Consider the following 19,941-nt stretch of genomic DNA (forward strand, 5'->3'; position numbering starts at 1 on the left):
AGAAAATGCTCAAACTTCACAATGCATTATAAAGCCCAACCCTATGGAACAATACTCATACAAACCTTCTTTAGTGACTAAGTCCATCATAATTCATCAACATTCCATGTTAAAATTAATTGGAAAGATGTTTGAAATATGCAATGTTTTTACTTATTTTTTTTTTTTATTTTTTTACGATAGGCAGTAGAGTTTGTTTGGGCAGTTAGAATGATGAACTTACACATTACACAATCTGTTTTCCATTTGACAAAGCACTAAATGTCTAAATGTGTTTTATCTCTAGGTAATTCCTCATGGAAATATGAAAATTTCATTGACTTATAAGTATATGATACATGAAGATTATTTAAATGTACGCAACAATAATGTTGTAGAAACATTTGAACCAGAATATGAATGGGCTTTGAAAAAGTGGTCTCATTGTTCCAAACCATGTGGAGGAGGTAAACAAACAATATTTCTACTATACAAAGAGATAAAATACAACATTAAACATGTTGTTGCTGTATGTTGCTTTATTTATACCTGACTGTTAGTAATATACCGTATTTGCTCGATTATAAGACGACCCCGATTATAAGACGACCCCCCAAAATCAAAATATTAATTTAGGAAAAAAACAAAAAGCCTGAATATAAGACTACCCTATAGGGAAAAAGTTTTACCAGTAAATATTAATTAATGTAAATTATTTTCATGTTTAATAAAAGCTATGATTGAGAAAAATATATTTTTTAAATTTCCTTTTATTTGCCAACCTGCCCCCCCCAGTTATGCCACTCTGCCCCCAGAAATGCTTTATACCCCCCTATTTGCCACTCTGCCCCATGATATGCCTTATACCCCTGTATGCCACTCTGGCATATAGGGGGTTAAAAGGCATATCATGGGGCTGAGTGGCATATAGGGGGGTATAAAGCATTTCTGGAGGTATATAGGCATATCATGGGGCTGAGTGGCATATAGGGGGTTAAAATGCATTTCTGGAGGTCCAGAAATGCATTTTAACCCCCTATATGCCACTCAGCCCCATGATATGCCTTTTAACCCAGCATGTACTGGCTGCCTTGGCTTGATAGGAGTGTGATTGCTGTTAGCAGTTTGATATATATATATATATCAAACTGCTAACAGCAATCACACTCCTATCAAGCCAAGGCAGCCAGTACATGCTGGAACCTGGGGATGATAGCAGTGGGATTACAGCCTCCATATGCCATGCTACAACCCCCACCCCCCTTACACATCCATGCTATCACACACACACTCACACTCATTCACAAACATTTAAATACTCATTCATTCCCTTAATCACACACACTTCACACATACTCAAAAACCCTCCCCCACCCCCTCACCTGAACTGCAGATCTCCCACTCGCAGACTTCTGCAGGGGACCGGCTGTAGCAACTTCTCTGGCCCCGCCCTCAGAGGAGGGAGGGGGGAGATAGAGTTCTGTGAGGACGCTGCAAGCTTCCTGCCCTGCTTCTAACAGAAGAGACGCTGCTCGCGACCGGTAAGCAGCATGGCGCCAGCATTTTTTTGGGGTCTGATTAGAAGACGACCCCGATTATAAGACGAGGGGTATTTTTCAGAGCATTTGCTCTGGAAAAAACCTCGTCTTATAATCGAGCAAATACGGTAAATTGCAGGGCCATTTTTAATGCAGGGAAAAGGGCCGCTTAACAGCCAGGAGATAAAGATCCGTGCTTCCCCTCTGGCTTGCTTATCACCTACCAGTAGCAGGCACACACAGTCCCTGAAAGAGGAAACATTTGTGGAGAGGTTAAGGCCACAGCTGCACATACCTCCACTTTAAGTCACACAGGTTTGATTGAGCTGTGGGAGAATCCATGGTGGAATGTTTGCCCAGGTTGCCATTAAAGATTACAGCCCTTATGATAAGCGCTTTACTTTGAAATGCCAGTAATTGCGTTAGACAGGCAGCAAACCTTTGGTTTACCCTGGTATATCTCAGCTGAAATCTCAGCTGAGCAAGGGTGTACCCTAGAGTATTTGGCACCTCCCCACATTTTAAAATGTAAAAACACCCACATTCTCGCTCACTCTTACTCATGTTCTCTCACAATCACACTCTCACTCTTTCACACTTCCACTAACTCTTACTTTCACTTTCTCCCCCTTTGGATAAAGAGGTGATCACTGTTAACCTTATTTGCATATACTGTACCTACCCAAAATCTCATTCACTATAGGATTTCTGAGAGGAAAACAAGTCTTCAGGCTTGGTGGATGTAAGTTAATCGTTATCAGCAATGCCTTCATTGTTTCTTAATTTTAAGTAGAGGGGATATTCATCACCTTTCTTGTCTACACCATAACATATTTGAGTATATATCTAAACAAAACATGGATTTCTTACAAATGCCAAGTCTTTTAAAACATTGCAGATCTTTGAAACAACCACCTTGTGTGCTGTTAAGAACTGTCAAAATGCTTAATCTACAATACTCAGCTGTCGGTTTCAAAAAGCCATTGCCATAATATCTCTATGCATTTCACTTATCTTATCAGTGTTATTCTAATACCTCATATCTAATGTTTTTAAAGTTATGGTAGCAGCCACGAAGAACATTTAGATGATCTTCTTTACTACTGTGATGTTCACACATACCGGTATTTAACAGGCAGGACCATACAAGAAAAAGAAAGGCTATGTACATTTATTAGTTATAGATCTTAGACAGCAGTGGCTCTTGCCGTCATCAGTGGTGCATACTAAAGGCTGTGTGTGTGTGTGTGCGTGATTGTCTAGTGTTTAGATGAGTGTATGCATGTGTTAAAACAATATAAACAAGAAGATGGATGATTAAATCTGTTGCTCCGTCTATTGAATAAAAAAGTGGCTTAAAGTTATCCTCTAAGTGCATTAATTCATGAATATAGACATTTATTAAAGTAACATTTAATACAATCTTTTTTTTTTTAAACAGGATATTGGGTGGAGGTTTTAATATTGCTATTTGTCCAAAAATAGATTCCACCATTAATCTATTACCTAAGAGTTCCAAAGTTAAAGGGTGTCAGGGTTAACAATTAGATGTAGTCATTTCGGGTTCTCAGTGGTATGACGCCTGGAGACTATTGCACCCTGAAGATTGAGATTTTACTTTTTATTCTAACCTACATAACACATATTCAAGGATTGATTATTTTTCTTGTAGATAAAACAATTATTCGTAGACTACATAGAAACTGGCACAATATCCTGGTCGGATCATTCACCTTTTAATTTAAACATTACCGAACAATTTTCAACTTATAGTAAGGGACCTTGATGACTTAAAACTAAAACTAAAGTTAAATCCAACATACAATCAAATTTGAATTATATTTTAAAGAAAACTCAAACCCAGATTTGTCACCTACCTCTCTGTGGCTTGCCCATAAAGCAATCATTAGAGGTCTTCTCATTAAGGAAGCAGCAAGATGTGATGTTTTTTTCTACTCTCCTCTCTTCGTACTCAATGATCAGATAAAATAAAACAGATCAACAAATAAAACAGGTGCACTCGGATCTCCAGAGTCTACAAACTGCAATATCAGAATTTCTTCTGTGCCGCATGAAAGCTAAATACTATATACAAGAAAATAAAGCAGGCCCTCTTCTTGCTAAACACCTAAGACAACAAACAGTTATTCCCAAAAAGCCTTCATTAAAGCCGCAACCGGGAACAAATAATTAATCCACAGAATATTGCAAATGAGTTTACAGTAAATTATTAAATCTAAACAAAGATATAAAGAAACATTCCCCATGCATATTAGTAATTTTTTGCAATCAGTAAATTTCAAAAAGGCATGTGTCCACTCATTAATATTTCAATTTGCCAATTAAAAATGCACAAAGCACCAGGTCCCGATGGATTTACCAATATATAAATGTTTCCAGGATACTCTATCACCACATCTCTAAAAACCTTTTCCATAGGGCAGTAGTTGGAAATTATAGTATAGCATATTAGGTTGAAAAAAGACTTCCGTCCATCAAGTTCAACCTTTCACACATACCCAAGTTCATCCAAAAGAAGGCAAAAAAAACCTTACTTGGGGCAATTACCAGTTATGCCGCAACAGGGAAAAAAAATCCTTCTTGATGCTATTTCGGCAATCAGATTACTCCCTGGATCAACTTGCTAATACTGTAAGAAATGATGACCCTCTTACAGGGTTATTCTTTTAGTAAATGTGTGACGAATAAAGCACAAATACAAGCGTATAGAAAAAAGTATATTGAATTAGGTCACTGTTACAGGTTTTAAAACATCTAACATACAGAAAACATTTGCTAATAATACAAAAGAAAAGGGATACTCAAGCACATTATTGGGAAACCTCTCTCAGCTCACAGGCTTCTCCCAGATGTCATCATGCGCAGCTTTGTTCTGATTATCCTGACCCAGAACACCTCTGTTCACTGTGCTCTCCTTTCTTAGAATCTTCTTTGAATCTTTCTTAGAATCTTCTTTGCAGATCCCCTCTTAGATGTCTCTTTTCAAGTGAAAACACGATTCAGTTTTTCTTTTCTTTCTTCATAACTAAAATTCTCCATTCCCCTAGTTAACTTTGTAGCCCGCCTCTGCACTTTCTCCAGTTCTATAACAGCCTTCTTAAGAACTGGTGCCCAAAATTGCACTGCATATTCAAGGTGAGGCTTCACCATTGCTTTATAAAGAGGTAAAATTTTCAACTCGTGATTTAATACTCCTCTTTATGCATTCCAGTACCTTATTGGCTTTTGCAACTGCTGACTGGCACTGCACTTTGTTGCTAAGTCTATGGTCTACAATTATACCTAAGTCCTTCTCATTTTCTGCCTTTCCCAATGCAATGCCTGTTAGAGTGTAGATTGCATGCTTATTTTGGTACCAAAGTGCATTACCTTACACTTATCTATATTGAATCTAATCTGCCAACCTTTTGCCCAGTCCCCCAGAGTCAGGGACTGGGTCCATACAGATAACTGTAAAGACCCAGAGCGCCAAAAGATTGTGTTCAGGAGTTATGGTGCAGTAGCGGAGTTGGACAGGGCCTGATGCAGGGCGACTGCACTCTCCCAGGTGGGCATGTAGGGTTGTCCAGCCACATACCAGCACCCTGACATAGCAGCTGATGTTGTCCAGAACAGAGCAGAACGAAACTTGGCTGGATGTGGAAATCCGAACAAAACTTGGATCTGACAAAACGAACAAAACTTGGAGATATCCTGCAGGCATCCTGGAGCAGGCATGAGACATAGCACTAGAATCATGTCAGGGTGCTGCAGGCTGGGAGTATGGCAGCTAAGCAAAGTATATAATGGAAACATAGCAAGCAAGGAGGTCCGAGCATGGAACATAACCAGACAAGACATACATGATACAGGGCACAACAAAGGACAGAGAACAAGGCAAGGAACACAGGGGAAGAAGTGAGGAGCCGGAATCCTCGGACGCGTCTCCTTTAAGCAAGGATAGGACATCTTAACTGGGACATGGGGAGAGAAGAGAGGAACCAAAATCCTCAGATGATTCAGGGAAGAAGAGCAAAGGTACATAAGAAACAGACAAACATGAATACAGGAACTAGCCTAGGACTATGTGATAACAATTGGAGATTCTGTCACATGATATGGCCATAGTATGCTTAGCCCACCACTACGCCAAAGTACTCCAATGACGGTGGGTCCTAACACTAAAGTCTGCATACGAAAGTACTAATAAACTGAACATTGAATCCAAACACAGAACCGAGAAGGACATACCTTTAAACTGCAGACTGAGACAAACCGAACAAACGGGTGGGACATACCTTATAAAGGAAACAGGAGCTGAAGCAAAGAGCAGAACTAGAATCCAGGAATCAGAGGTACAGAACAGAGCATGTGGAAATCCAAGAAATGGATCACAGCAAAACATGGGAACTGAGGCAAGGCAGAGATATGCAGCTCCGCAAGCCTGGATTGACCCTGACACCCAGTTTATCCAAATCATTCTGAAGAGAAGCTACATCCTGGTCAGACTTTATAACCTTACCTAGTTTTGTGTCATCAGCAAACACAGATAAGTGACTTCCAATATCTATTGCAAGATCATTCATAAATAAGTTAGAGAACTGGACCCAAGACAGAACCCTGATGCACCCCACTTACCACAGTTGTCCTGCTTGAGAATTTACCATTACCAACAACTGTTTGCGCCCTGTCACTAAGCAAGTTTCTAATCCAAACACAGGCATTTTCTCCAAGACCTGAGTGAATTTTTGCTAGCCCATATCACAACACTTCCAAAACCAGATAAACCTGCTGACGAATGTCATAATTTTCGTCCCATTTCGCTTTTAAATACATATGCTCAACCATGTGCCGAGATATTGGCTGATAGACCACTGACAGAATCCTCCTTATATTATAGATTTTGATCAATTTGGCTTTGTTAAACATAGGAAAGCTTCTGACAACACCCACAAATTAATTCAAAAGAATTTAGACGCCAGAAAGGATTTATGAGAGAGACATTTTGGAATTCCAGATGCATTTAGCACAGCGATATGGACTGTACACTATTTAGTAATCTTTCTGCAAAATTCAATACGACAGGTTTTTCGATCGGTCCCCTTCTTTATCAGTAATGGCACAAGGCAGGAATGTCCCCTTTCCCTCATGCTATATGTCTCGTCCTTAGAACCTTTAGCCCCAAAAATTTATATTTATGAATTAGATCTTTCTTCACAAATTTCCTCAAAGATGGGTCTTTTTGCAGATGATATTATCTTAACCCTCACTGAACCTAGGATATCGCTACCAAATCTACACTGTACGCCCCAAGAAAATGGAAATTCTGTAAAAAATAAATAAAAATGTTTAAAAAGCAAAGGACTCCTTGCATGCAGCCTGTAGGGTTTCACTTCCAGATGTCTATGGTTCTTTCCAGACTGCTGCCACCTACTAAGAGACATAGGACCATTGGCCCTGATTGACCCAGTGTAAGGTGTGAGGTTATGGGTGCTGTGTATGTATTTGTTATAGTTTGATTATCAATATTCATACAAAAATCTTGTGGAAATAGGTATAATGACTATTTGTGGACTTTGTTGTTGTACTGTACACCTTACAAAGTTACTGTGGTAACGCAGCACATGTACTATGACTTGTGAATGCTATTCTCCACCATTTGAAGACAAAACTTCTGGTCAACAATCTTGGATTGTTTCACCTGTTGATGTCTTATTGGTGCCAGTCTCGTACGCTTGTATTCCCTTACAAGGCTTTTTTTTAAACTTTCGGAACCCTCTCAAGGTGATTCTAATTCAAAACAAACATCACTAGAGTGAAGCATACTGCAGCAACTGTTTGTGATCCCAATTCCTGTAACAGTTGGATAGTGTTTTTTTCCCCCTTCTATGCACGCAATCCTCATTTGCCAACGTTGTGCTTGTTTTATACTAAAGTTTGATGATCTAAAACATTGAAATGCGACCAATAAGCAAAAATAGAAGAAATCAGGAAGAGGCATTTGTAATGCAGCTATACTTTAACCCTTTAACAACCAGTGCACTCAGAACAATCACTTCCTAAGTTTAAATGGTGTCGCTGAAATGCCTTCGATATTAAGACATTCAGCAACACTGAAAACCCACCCCAGAGAGTGGTCACAAGTGCCACTGCAAGAGATTTTGCCTCTAGCAAGAGGTGGCGTCCTTTAAAAAAATAAACAAATTCCCAAGAGGGTTTCTCTAGACCCTCCTGAGAACTCTGGGCTCATGACAGACCTACAGTTACTGCATTCAGCCATGTAAGTCAATGGAGCCAAGCCCACAATGTGATCACATTACATTACATTTATTTATAAAGCACCGGCAGATTAGTAAAATATTAAACAAAAACATTGGGGAAAAAATGGTAGCATTTAAAAAATAATTTTGCAGGGATGTCACCATCAAGGGAACCATCCAGTTCCAAGAAAATGTAAAAACGTCCAAAATGATAAGAAATATAAAATAAAATATAAAGCTTATTTTTATGAGCAAGTGCTAAAATTAGCGGTTTATCTTACCAAACATCCTGACAGGGAAAGATTTAAAATACTAGCATCTAGGGCTGCAACTGACGATTATTTTCGTAATCGATTAGTTGGCCGATTATTTTTTCGATTAATTGGATAAAAAAAATGAATGTACATTATTAAATTATTTTAAATAAATGAAAAAACAAATTATGTTAAATACAAACAGCAGAATAAAAAAAAAAACTTTGATAAAATGCATTTCTTTTCTTTATTTCCCAACCAGCCCCCCCAATTTATGCACATTTGAGCCCAGGCTTGCCACGCTGCCTCCCACATATGCCACGCTGCCTCCCACATATGCCACTCCACGCTGCCTCCCACATATGCCACTCCACGCTGCCTCCCACATATACCACTCCACTCTGCCTCCCACATATACCACTCCACGCTGCCTCCCACATATGCCACTCCACGCTGCCTCCCACATATGCCACGCTGCCTCCCACATATGCCACTCCACTCTACCCCCACATATGCCACTGTGCCTGATATGCCTTATACCCCCTGATACACCACTCCATCCTCCCCAGACATGCCACACTGCCTCCCAGACATGCCACACTGCCCTCCCCACATATGCCTTATATACCGTATATGCCTTATACCCCCAGATATGTCACTCCATCCTCCCCAGATATGCCTTATACCCCCCAGTTACCTCATAGTCCCCTCATCAAGTCACAGACCTGTTCACAGCACACTGACACCATACTTTTATAAATAAGTACTGGGTTAATCTTCACTGCCCCCAGGATTTAGATTCCCCTTAGTCTGCCCCCCTTTACCTCTAACTGCGCCTTAAGTTAACTTTATTAAATTAATTAAATTAACCCTCAGTCCTCATCATTAAATTAACCCTCAACACCCCATTAACCATAACTACCCCTAAATTAACTCTAAATACCCCATCAAACACAACTACCCTAAATTAACCCTAAACACCCCATTAACCACAGCATCCCCTAAATTAACCCTAAAGACCCCATCAACCACAACATCCCCTAAATTAACCCTAAACACCCCATTAACCACAACTGCCTCAAATTAACCCCAAACACCCCATTAACCACAGCTGCTCCTATATTAACCCTAAACACCCCATTAACCATAGCTGCCCCTAAATTAACCCTAAACACCCTATTAACCATAATTGCCCCTAAATTAACCCTAAACACGCCATTAACCATAGCTGCCCCTAAATTAACCCTAAACACCCCATTAACCATAGCTGCCCCTAAACATCCCATTAACCATAACTGCCCCTAAATTAACCTCCACCTCCCCTAACTTTCAGCAGCCCAAATATTAATTTTATACTTACAGTTAGATGAGTGTAACATCCATGTAGTTCTGGCCTTCTGGGAGATGGAAGGGGCGGGGCCAGTTGTCACAGTGATTACAGGGAGGGACTGGTAAGTAGGAGCTGCTGCTGTGAGTCAGACTAAACAGATTATATAATGAGGGGTATTTTTCAGAGCGTGTGCTCTGAAAAAACCCTCATTTTATAATCGATAAAAATCGATTCAACTAATCGATAATTAAATTCGTTGGTAACGATTTTCATTATCGATTATTATCGATTTTATCGATTCGTTGTTGCAGCCCTACTAGCATCCCAAACAACCTGAAAAAAATACTACCACAAACTAGTGGTAGATTTCATGAAAGGGAAGGGTTAACATTTGAAATACCTTGAGATGTCTAGTTTAAAAAACTAAAACGTGGTTTAACGGGGTAAATTGCTTTGGCCGGCTTTAAAGATATCCCAAATAGCATATGGGGCAGAATGACCAGATTTGGAAAAAATGGTTTTGAAATATCAAAACACTGCTTGTACTTATTGCCCTATGACTTGCAAATATAAATATATATATATATATATATATATATATATATATATATATATATATAAACTCAGGACAAATAGTAGAATCTATATAGCAGGTTTTTTCATTAGCTTTTGTAAATGAGTAAAATATTTTATAAACATTTTTTTTTATGTAAAATATTTTATAAATAAAAGTGATAATTTTTTCAATTTCATCATTTAAAATAACAGCCTGCCATATAAGTTACCTTTATTTATTTGTGTTTTAGCTTTTTCATCTGCCTAGTTTTTGTATTTTTTTTTCTAAAAAAGGCCCTCAAAAGGGAAAAAAAACATTGCACTTTATTCTTTTTGACTGGCCTTTGGTTTATTAATCACCACGTGTTTTTCTAAACCACACAAATGATGTAGACTGTTTCTACTAAATGATGGTTTATTTATATACATAAGATTTTAAAAAAAATCCATACTTGCAGGGGAGGGCTGGCACCTTCTGGTCCGGTAACATACTCACAGGAACGCATTTTTACACCGTCTCTCACATCAGCGCCTGACTTCACAAATGTTTCACTAGATGAAATGGCAAACATTCCCACAGAAACACTGCAAAATCCTGTGGAAAGTCTTCTCAGAGAAGCTGTTATAGCTCCAACGGAGGGATCAAGTTCATATTAATGTCTCTGTGTTAACTGTAGAATGCAAAGTCATAAACGTCCCTGTTGGTGTAATGATCACCTGTCCCAATACTTTTGTCCATATAGTATATGTATATATATGATATGTGATATATAACATAAATTATGTACTGTCCTCTGCAATACACAGACCAAAAATCCATAAATACTGCATATCATATTTTACTATTTAAACACCAAACAATGATTTAAAAATATTGATGTTAATTTCTTTTAGGTTATCAGTTTACAAAATATGGATGTCGTAGAAAAGCTGACCATAAGATGGTACATAAAAGTTTTTGCGAATCTGTTCAAAAGTTAAAACCGATTCGCAGAGTGTGCAATTTACAGGAGTGTTCCCAACCAGTGTAAGTATGGTTAATTTCCCTTTATTTCAGTGTTGCTCATAGTTGTTTGCCTTCTTTCATTTACACACACATACACTTGAATATTGGAAAGGTTACACTTATCCAAGGCACTTTTCAAAGTTCAGAAATTCTGGAACTATGATAGACTCAATTCTTACAACAATATGTTTATTTTTATTTGTTTCATTTAAACTAAAGCTCACAATTCTGATCTGTACAATTGCATCTTGCATTCAAGTAGTTTAAAATCACAGAAAAGATCAGTCAGGTCCTTAATGTAAATACTTGCACTGTTAAATATAACATGTAGGGTGCCAAATATACATTTTCCACATTCAGTCTGGAAGACAAGCCATTTGACCTAATTTTGTGTCAGCCCTTAGTCTGAAGAATGTCTTTCTATGGCTTCTCTAATCATAATAAGGGATCTCTTCCTATCTGATGTGTTGAAGGGTGAAGATTCTCCTGCAGGGGACTCAAATGGCCCTCAAATGTACTTGTACATTTTTAAGGTCACCCCTTAGATATCTATTCCCTACAGCAAATGAATAAACAAATTCATATTAGCAAAAAAAATGCCATATTACATGCTAATAGAGGGATTAAAAACCTTCTCCATTCTTGCTTTGATATCTTTTAATGCATGCTTAAAGAGCACGCTAAGGCAGTTGCATGGCAACCAGTAGCCTGGTAACCACGAGTCGTATAGGTGTTAGGTGTAATACATGATGCCACAGCGTGTGTGTATGTTAGTATTTGGCATTGGCATGCGGGTATGTGTTACTGTATGGTGTTAGTATTTGATGCCACTATCTCAAGGCTCACACCTACATGCTAATAGTTTGTTTCTTAAGCAAATTTCATAATAGTACATAAATACTAATCAAAAAAGTCTGCCACTGTGTTTTTGTATAAAAATTTCATTTTTTAGTATACCTAATTAAAGTAATTTCCAAATTTAATCTGGAAGGCAAGCTAGTTAACTGGAGCTAGGAAAAATGTCGCAAAATCGTAGCCACAGCTTTTACTGTGGAAACCTAGGTTTTTGGTTGTTGATGAACAAGTTTTAACATCACATAAGTCAGAATGCTAGTGACATATACACCGATCAGCCAGAAGAGGCAACACCACTTGCCTAATATTGTGTAGGTCCCCTTTTTGCTGCCAAAATAGCCCTGACCTGTCAAGGCAAGAACCTGACAGTGTGCTGTGGCATCTGGCACCAAGGCGCTAGCAGCAGATCCTGTAAGTTGCAAGGTGGGGCCTCCATGGATCAGACTTTCTTGTCCAGCACAAACACATCCCACAGATGCGCAATTGGATTGAGATCTGGGGAATTTGGAGGCCAAGTCAACACCTTGAACTGGTTGTTGTGGTCTTCAACCCATCCTAAACCAGGGTGCTTTATCCCTTGAAAGAGGCCAGTGCCATTAGGGAATACAGTGTGCATGAAAGGGTGTACATGATCTGCAACAATGCTTAGGTAGGTTGTACATGGCAAAGTAACATCCGCAAGAATGACAGGACCCAAGGTTTCCCAGCAGAACATTGCCCAAAGCATCACACTTTCGGCAGTGGACAGGGGTCAGCATTTGCAACGTGACTGGTCTCAGCTACTCAGCCGCATAAGAAACATATTGCAATGCATTGTATATTCTGACACCGGGCACGTTTTTGTGTTCGTGTTGGTGGAAAAAAAACCTTCGTATTCCACAACTATTGACACGTTCCCGTGATCTTTTCGGGCGAATATTTTGTACGTTCTTTGTGTTTGTTTTTTCTTCGTTATTTGCCGTTTTTTAAGCAGAGGTTGATACAGGGTTAACACGATAACAGTATGCAGCAGCTTTGGCACCACGATTTTAAAGGCCAGTATAAGCCACTCTATTGGTCACCATCAGGGGCCTCCCCTGACATTAACCAATGCTCTTCATTGGTTGATGCCAGACGAGCCCCCTGGCAGCAACCAATAGAGTCGCTCTTATGGGTCTTTAACTGCTAATGCCGAAGCCATTGCCCTGCACTTTGCCAGTGAGACTGAAATCCCTGTTCCTCTTAGACCAAGTTTCTCAGAATGGTTGTCTCAGACTCAGACATCAATGATGGCAGAGGAGGCCCTGCCGGCAACCAATAGAGTCACTCTTACAGACCTTTAACTCCTGGGGTGTTTCTACAGATTTCTGTTCCCATTACCCCCTCTGATGCTATGTAGACAAGGTAGGCTAGAGGCAGTGACTTGTACGGGGGAAGGGACCAGGGAGCCACATTAGTGTGTTCGGTATTCGGTTTGAACAACATTCGTGTTCGTTTTCAGGTTCTCCCAAATATGAATGTACAAGTCTAGTTCTGACACCTTTCTATCAGAACCAGGATTCATTTTTTAGTAATTTGAGCTACAGTAGCTCTTCTGTTGGATTCCCTCCCAACGTGCATCAATGAGTCATGGCTACCCATGACCCTGTCGCTGGTTCACCACTTTTCCTTCCTTGAACCACTTTTCATAGGTACTGACCAATGCAGACCGAGAACACTCCACAAAAGCCACAGTTTTATGCTTGCCCATTTTTCCTGCTTCTACATCAATTTTCAGGATGGAAATACATCCCACCCACTGACAGGTGACATGATAACAAGATTATCCGTGTTATTCACTTAACCTGTCAGTGGTCACAATGTTATGGCTAATTGGCGTATGTGGAAATCTTTACAAATTCAGACACAGGAACAAGAATTTTCTTGCAAGAGTTCCCTAAGGCAGAAAGTGCTACGTTATACTCATTTTTAGAGATGGGTTAATCCTTAACTCAGCTCTAAAGCTGGTCCCCTTCTGTCCACTGTTTGTTTGTTCAAAACAATAGAACCACTTACTGTTGTACATAAATTGATTCTCAATTATATTTCTTAAAATATGACCTCTTAGTGTGCTCTAAGAAAAACAATTATAAGCTTTCTAAAATCAATTAAAAGATAAACCAGATTAAACAATACTGAACTAATAAATCTGGAATTCAATTTGTTATTGGTTTATATTAAACAGATGGACTACAGGAGAATGGGAGGCTTGTTCTGTGTCATGTGGAAAAGCAGGTTATCAAACCAGAACAGTCAGGTGCATTCAACCTTTAAATGACAATACAAATCGATCTGTCCATAGTAAATATTGCAGTGAAGATCGCCCTGAAGCCAAAAGGCCTTGCAATCGTCAACCTTGTCCTGCTCAATGGAGAATAGGTCCTTGGTCACAGGTGAGTAGAAGAACATTTTGATCTTCAACATAATTTCTGTTCAAAAATAAAAACTGTGTTCTTATAAGATGAACATAAAAACATTGTAAGTTTTCCACAGTACAACCTAACTGAAAAATCCACTTTAGGTTTGCATATATAAATATAGATAAGGATAGGCTGGCTTTATCAAAAGCAGAACAAGAGGTGGGCCAACTCTTTTTCTGCAGATGTTACTGCTAAATATTAAGGAGAAGGCGTGCTTAGTCTGGTTATGATATAAGATTACAGTATCTCACAAAAGTGAGTACACCCCTCACATTTTTGTAAATATTTTATTATATCTTTTCATGTGACAACACTGAATAAATGACACTCTGCTAGAATATAAAGTAGTGAGTGTACAGCCTGTATAACAGTGCAAATTTGCTGTTCCCTAAAAGATAACTCAACACACAGCCATTAATGTCTAAACCTTGGCAACAAAAGTGAGTACACCTCTAAGTGGAAACGTCCAAATTGGGCCCAATTTGCTGCATGAGTGCTGGCACTGGGGAGCTACAGTTCATTGAGGGAACCATGAATGCCAACATGTACTTTGTAATACTGAAGCAGTGATCCCCTCCCTTCGGAGACTGGACCGCAGGGCAGTATTCCAACATGATAACGACCCCAAACACACCTCCAAGAGGGTTAACCCCTTCGAGACTGGGACGTACCTGGTACTTCCTGGTCACATGTCACCCTCAAACCGGGACGTACCAGGTACGTCATATCAAAAAAATGCCCTCACGTTGCCATCGTGGTGATCGCGAGGGTGCTGCTGCTGCTGCTGTCTGCCCGGGTGTCTGAGCAGACAGCACAGCCACTTTTACTTCATTATATTGCAAACCTACAGTTGTACTTCAATGTACTGCAGTTTTACTGCATTTGTACTTCCTTACAAAAAATAACTGCAGTACAGTGAGGTACAAATGCAGTAAAACTGCAGTAAATGTGCAGTATGTCCAAAAACTGCAGTTTTCTACAAACAAACTGCAGTATTACTTCAGAAAAAACTGCAGTAATTTTTCGTAAGGGTAAAACTCTCATCTGGTTCTCATAGTCCCTACACATGTAGATCTTTGGAGTCACACAGTCAGTGAGGAAAATGTCAGGTATAGGCGAGTTTGAGCTTATATGAAGATTCCTGACGGTGTAAATTAATCCATTTAACCCGCAGATTTTTCCCGCAGAGTTTTCAGATTTGCTTAATGCAAAGAGACCTTTGTGTCACTTCTGATGTTTAGTATGTGGCATTTCACAACTATCCAAGTAATGTATTCTTCGCTCTGTATAAAAATAAGTATAAACATATATTTTGATTCTTATTTTAGTGTTCGGTTACATGTTCCAATGGTATCCAGGAAAGGCAGGTATTCTGTGGCACGGGAAATAATCAAATCTGTAAAGAGACCAAACCAGAGACAGTGAGAATTTGCATCCAACCTCCATGTTCCGGTAAGTATATAAATGGGTAGTGTACAAATTTATTTAATTTGTAGGGGTAGTGCTTTACTTTTAAGACTTAAGTTTATATAGTAAACATTTTAGGAAAAGCAAATTGCAAACATAATTTTTTACGTGTTTACGAATGCTTGCTTTGGTCTAGTCTATCCTGCAGGAAAACATGCTCACACCAATACCATATATTGGTATTGTGGTTTGTCTGTGGGAGACATGGTTAACATCAGAATTGCAAACATGTAAATGAAAGGATTATACCAAGTTTGTAAACATATTTTGGGACATGGTACATTTCCCAAACAAATAGTTCAAAAGACTTTTAAAGTTACTGCCTTGATTATGAAATAATTGAATTATGAAATGTTAACTGCAGTGAGTTTCTTCAACAAAATGGATTGAGCCCTGCATAATGCATTGCTAAATAATAGAGATAACTTTTAAATGAATATTTGACATTAACTATACACTGTGTACTATCAGCACAACTGTTCTTTGAGGCAGAACTTACCAGTGTGAGTATAGTGAAGTTAGAAGACTGAAACTCTTCCACACTCTCACTCTACTAATTACACACCAAACGTGTATTCTTTATCATTGCAATATGCCTTGAGGTCCCCTTATAAACTTTGTAGACCCTAGTAATTGCTAAACTATTTTTAGTTTTTATTTTTAAGTTTTTATTTATTTTTCATTTTATTGATGACGGAAGACTTTCTTTACAGACTATGTAGGGTCAGAATAGGGGGTCTTACTATTGTCATGAATGAGAAAAGTTGCAGGTATCAATAAATTAAAGTAAAATATGAATTACTTGACTCCAAGTGTGTGGATTTAAGAATTTAACCTGAGGCTAAGGCTATGATCCAAGTGTTTGAATTTTTACACAAGAGTTTTTACGCTCAGATCGGCACAGGATGAAGAGATGTTTATTTTACTTCTAAAGTTTTTATGAACAATTTCACACTTTTCCAACTAATATCTTCTTTGCTCAGTGTAAAAATATCTAAATATATATTTTGATTCTGTGCTGACACCACAGGAAGGAGATGTCCAAACCTCTATTCAGATGTTCAAATACCTTTCAGTGCAATAATGCTCAATTGCAACACAAAAATTGGCGGTAAGGGGCAATCTGATTTCCCATGCATCTAAATGGCGATATCCATGTTGATATCAAATAGTGGAAGTACTATTACTTTTTCTGTAATTAAGTGACAGCTGTAATATTATCTTTCCTGTGGTCAAGGGGCTTAAGTTTTAAAAAAAGATAAAGACAAGAGAAAAGGGTAATATTTCTGTAGGTGAGAGTTTGGGATCTAGTGATCATCAGTCTGTGTGGTTTAATATACGAACAGTGACTGAGTCACACCACACAAAAACAAAAGTTTTAGATTTTAGAAAAGCTGACTTTTCTAAAATAAGAATATGTGTAGAGGAGTCATTATCAGACTGGGGCAATTTAAATGGAGTCCAGGAATAATGGGATTATTTAAAAGTTGTATTATTGAAGAGAACAGAAAGTTGTATTAGGCTGGTCAGTAAGAGTAAAAAATTTAAGAAACCGCTGTGGTACTCTGCAGAAGTGCTCAAAATCGTAAAAGGCAAGAAGTTAGCCTTTAGTAAATACAAAAATACCCCAAGTGAGGAAGATTAGGCAGAAAGAAGCAAAGCAAGTTATAAGAGCTGCCAAATCACACGCAGAAGAGATAATTGCCCTATTAGTGAATAAAGGAGATAAAACATTTTTTAGATATATAAATGAGAAAAGGGAAGTAAAACAAGGATTAGTTAGATTAAAAACAAAAGAAGGAATGTATGTAGATGAGGATAAAGGTCTAGCTGACTGCCTCAATGAATATTTCTGTTCAGTTTTTACAAATGAAAATGAGGGAATGGGACCACAATTAGGAAAAAAGACATTGCATATCTGGATTTCAGTAAGGCTTTTGATACAGCAATCTCTGATTTAGATCCTAATGTTGTTGAATGGATTAGGGAGTAGGGAGTGTCTGAGTGACAGAAAACAGAGAGTTGTAGTCAATGGCGTATATTCAGAGCAAGGTCTTGTTACCAGTGGGGTATTAGTGATATTGCAGAAGGTCTTGATGGAAAGGTATGTCTTTTTGCTGACGACACAAAAATTTGCAACAGATTTCCTTTATACCAAGGAAAGAGTATAGAATATTTGATACTGTCCTAACCTCAACGTGAGGGAAAGGGATTTAGGGGTAATTATTTCTGAGGATTTATAGGTAGGTGGACAATGCAGTAGAGCAGCAGGTAATGCTAGCAGAATGCTTGGTTGTATAGCGAGAGGTATTAGCAGTAGAAAGAGGGAAGTGCTTATGTTGTTGTACAGATCACTGGTGATACCTCACTTGGGAGTATTGTGTACAGTACTGGAGACCGTATCTCCAGAAGGATATAGATATGTTGGAGAAAGTTCAGAGAAGGGCTACTAAAATGGTTCATGGATGACAGGATAAAACTTACCAGGAAAGGTTAAATGATCTTAATATATATAGCCTGGAAGAAAGACGTGAAAGGGGGGATATGAAAGAAACATTTAAATACTTAAAGGGAATCAACAAGATAAAGGAAGAGAGTTTATTTACTACCACAACAAGAGGACATAGTCATAAGCTAGAGAGGCAAAGGTTTAAAGGTAACATCAGGAAATATTACTTTACCGAAAAGGTAGTAGACACATGGAATAGCCTTCCAGCAGAAGTGGTAGATGTTAATACAGTAAAGACATGGGATAGGCATAAGGCCAAGCTATAGATATAGGATAAGGCCAGGTACGAAGGAAAGTACTCAGAGGTTGGGAAGACTGGATGGGCCTAATGGTTCTTTTCTGCCGTCACTTTCTATATGGAAATATGGAGGAATAGGGTGAAAATAAATCAGGATGGCTGTAGAACAGATATTTGTAGATCCCTGCTACCATGCAGGGGTTAATGATTGTAATCTCACGGGTGCCCCAGCACCACACTCTTTGTTTAACCCCTTGATGACAATTGCCGGTCGAAAATCAAGTCGATAACGACAATTGACGTGCCAGGACCGGCACGTCTTTAAACGGGTGCAGAAAGCGAACTATTTTCGCTTTCTGCACCGAAACGGCGTTGCTGTAATGCCTCGACCTCGAGGCATTCAGCAACGCCATGATCGGCACAAAGGGGCCATCTCTGGCCCCTCCCCGGGGCGTCAACATCCGCCATACTTTGTATGGCGGCGGACGCCCGTTTTAAAAGCGTTTAGGAGGCGATCAACGATCGCCTCCTAAACTTAAATGGTGTCGCTGGAATGCCTCGATCAGGAGGCATCCAGCGACACCAAACACTTACCTTGGGATGGACTGTGACCGCTCCGGAGAGCGGTCACAGCCGCCGCTGCAGGTGATCTTCGCCATCAAGCAAGATGGCGGCCGCCCTGAAAAAAAACAATAAAGACTAAAAAGTTCGCTAGACGGTCTCCAGACCCTCTAGAGAACTCTGGCTCCACTTGCAGGTTGAATACAGGTACTGCATTCAACCATGCAAGTCAATGGAGCTCAGCTTTCTAATCACAGTGTGATTAGTAAAAATAAATTAAAAATAAAATAAAATTAATAATAATTAGAAAAAAATAGTAAAAAAACAGTAAAATGTAAAAATAATTTCCCACTGATGTCACTATCAGGGGAACCTTCAAGTTGAAAAAAAAAAAAATATATATATAGAAAATATATTTTGTGAGCAAGTCCTAAAATTAGCATATTAGCTTAAAACAATTCTTGCATGGAAAGAGTTAAAATACTGGCATATTAAATGCCCATGGGGTGTCTACTTTTAAAAAATGTATGATTTGATGGGGTAAATTGAATTGGCCGGGTTCAACAAGGTCCCAATTAACACGGGGGGAAGGATGGCCACACATCTAATTTCCAATTAGAAAAATGCACACGTACCAAATGTGGCCTTTTAATTCCCCCAAAAAATGACAAACATGCATGTGGGGTATTACTGTACTCAGGAGATGTTGCTGAACACATATTGGGGTGTCGTGTGACAGTGGCATATACCAGGAGCTGTAAATTCATACATAAAGTAGGTGTGTGTGTGAAAAATACACACACAAAAATACTACTGCAAACTATGAAACAATGCTGGTGGTAAAATGTGTGCATGCAAAGAGTTAAAATACCAGCATTTAAAATACCCTGTGGTGTGTAGTTTTCAAAAATATATGGTTTTGTTGGGCACACTGAAATGGCCCGGCTCAAA

General features: G+C 38.8%; 1 protein-coding gene across 2 annotated transcripts in view; it reads left to right on the forward strand.

The window, feature by feature from the left end:
* Nucleotides 1-19,941, forward strand: part of LOC128492708 (A disintegrin and metalloproteinase with thrombospondin motifs 2-like) — a 236,005-nt gene that overhangs the window by 197,639 nt on the left and 18,425 nt on the right. For both annotated transcript variants that reach the window (XM_053465368.1, XM_053465367.1), the window contains exons 17-20: nucleotides 287-446; nucleotides 10,811-10,943; nucleotides 13,981-14,188; nucleotides 15,544-15,667. In XM_053465368.1, the coding sequence (XP_053321343.1) occupies nucleotides 287-446; nucleotides 10,811-10,943; nucleotides 13,981-14,188; nucleotides 15,544-15,667 (625 nt within the window). The remainder of the gene's footprint in view (nucleotides 1-286; nucleotides 447-10,810; nucleotides 10,944-13,980; nucleotides 14,189-15,543; nucleotides 15,668-19,941) is intronic.

The sequence above is a fragment of the Spea bombifrons genome, chromosome 4, assembly GCF_027358695.1.
Source record: "Spea bombifrons isolate aSpeBom1 chromosome 4, aSpeBom1.2.pri, whole genome shotgun sequence".
Classification (NCBI taxonomy): domain Eukaryota; kingdom Metazoa; phylum Chordata; class Amphibia; order Anura; family Pelobatidae; genus Spea; species Spea bombifrons.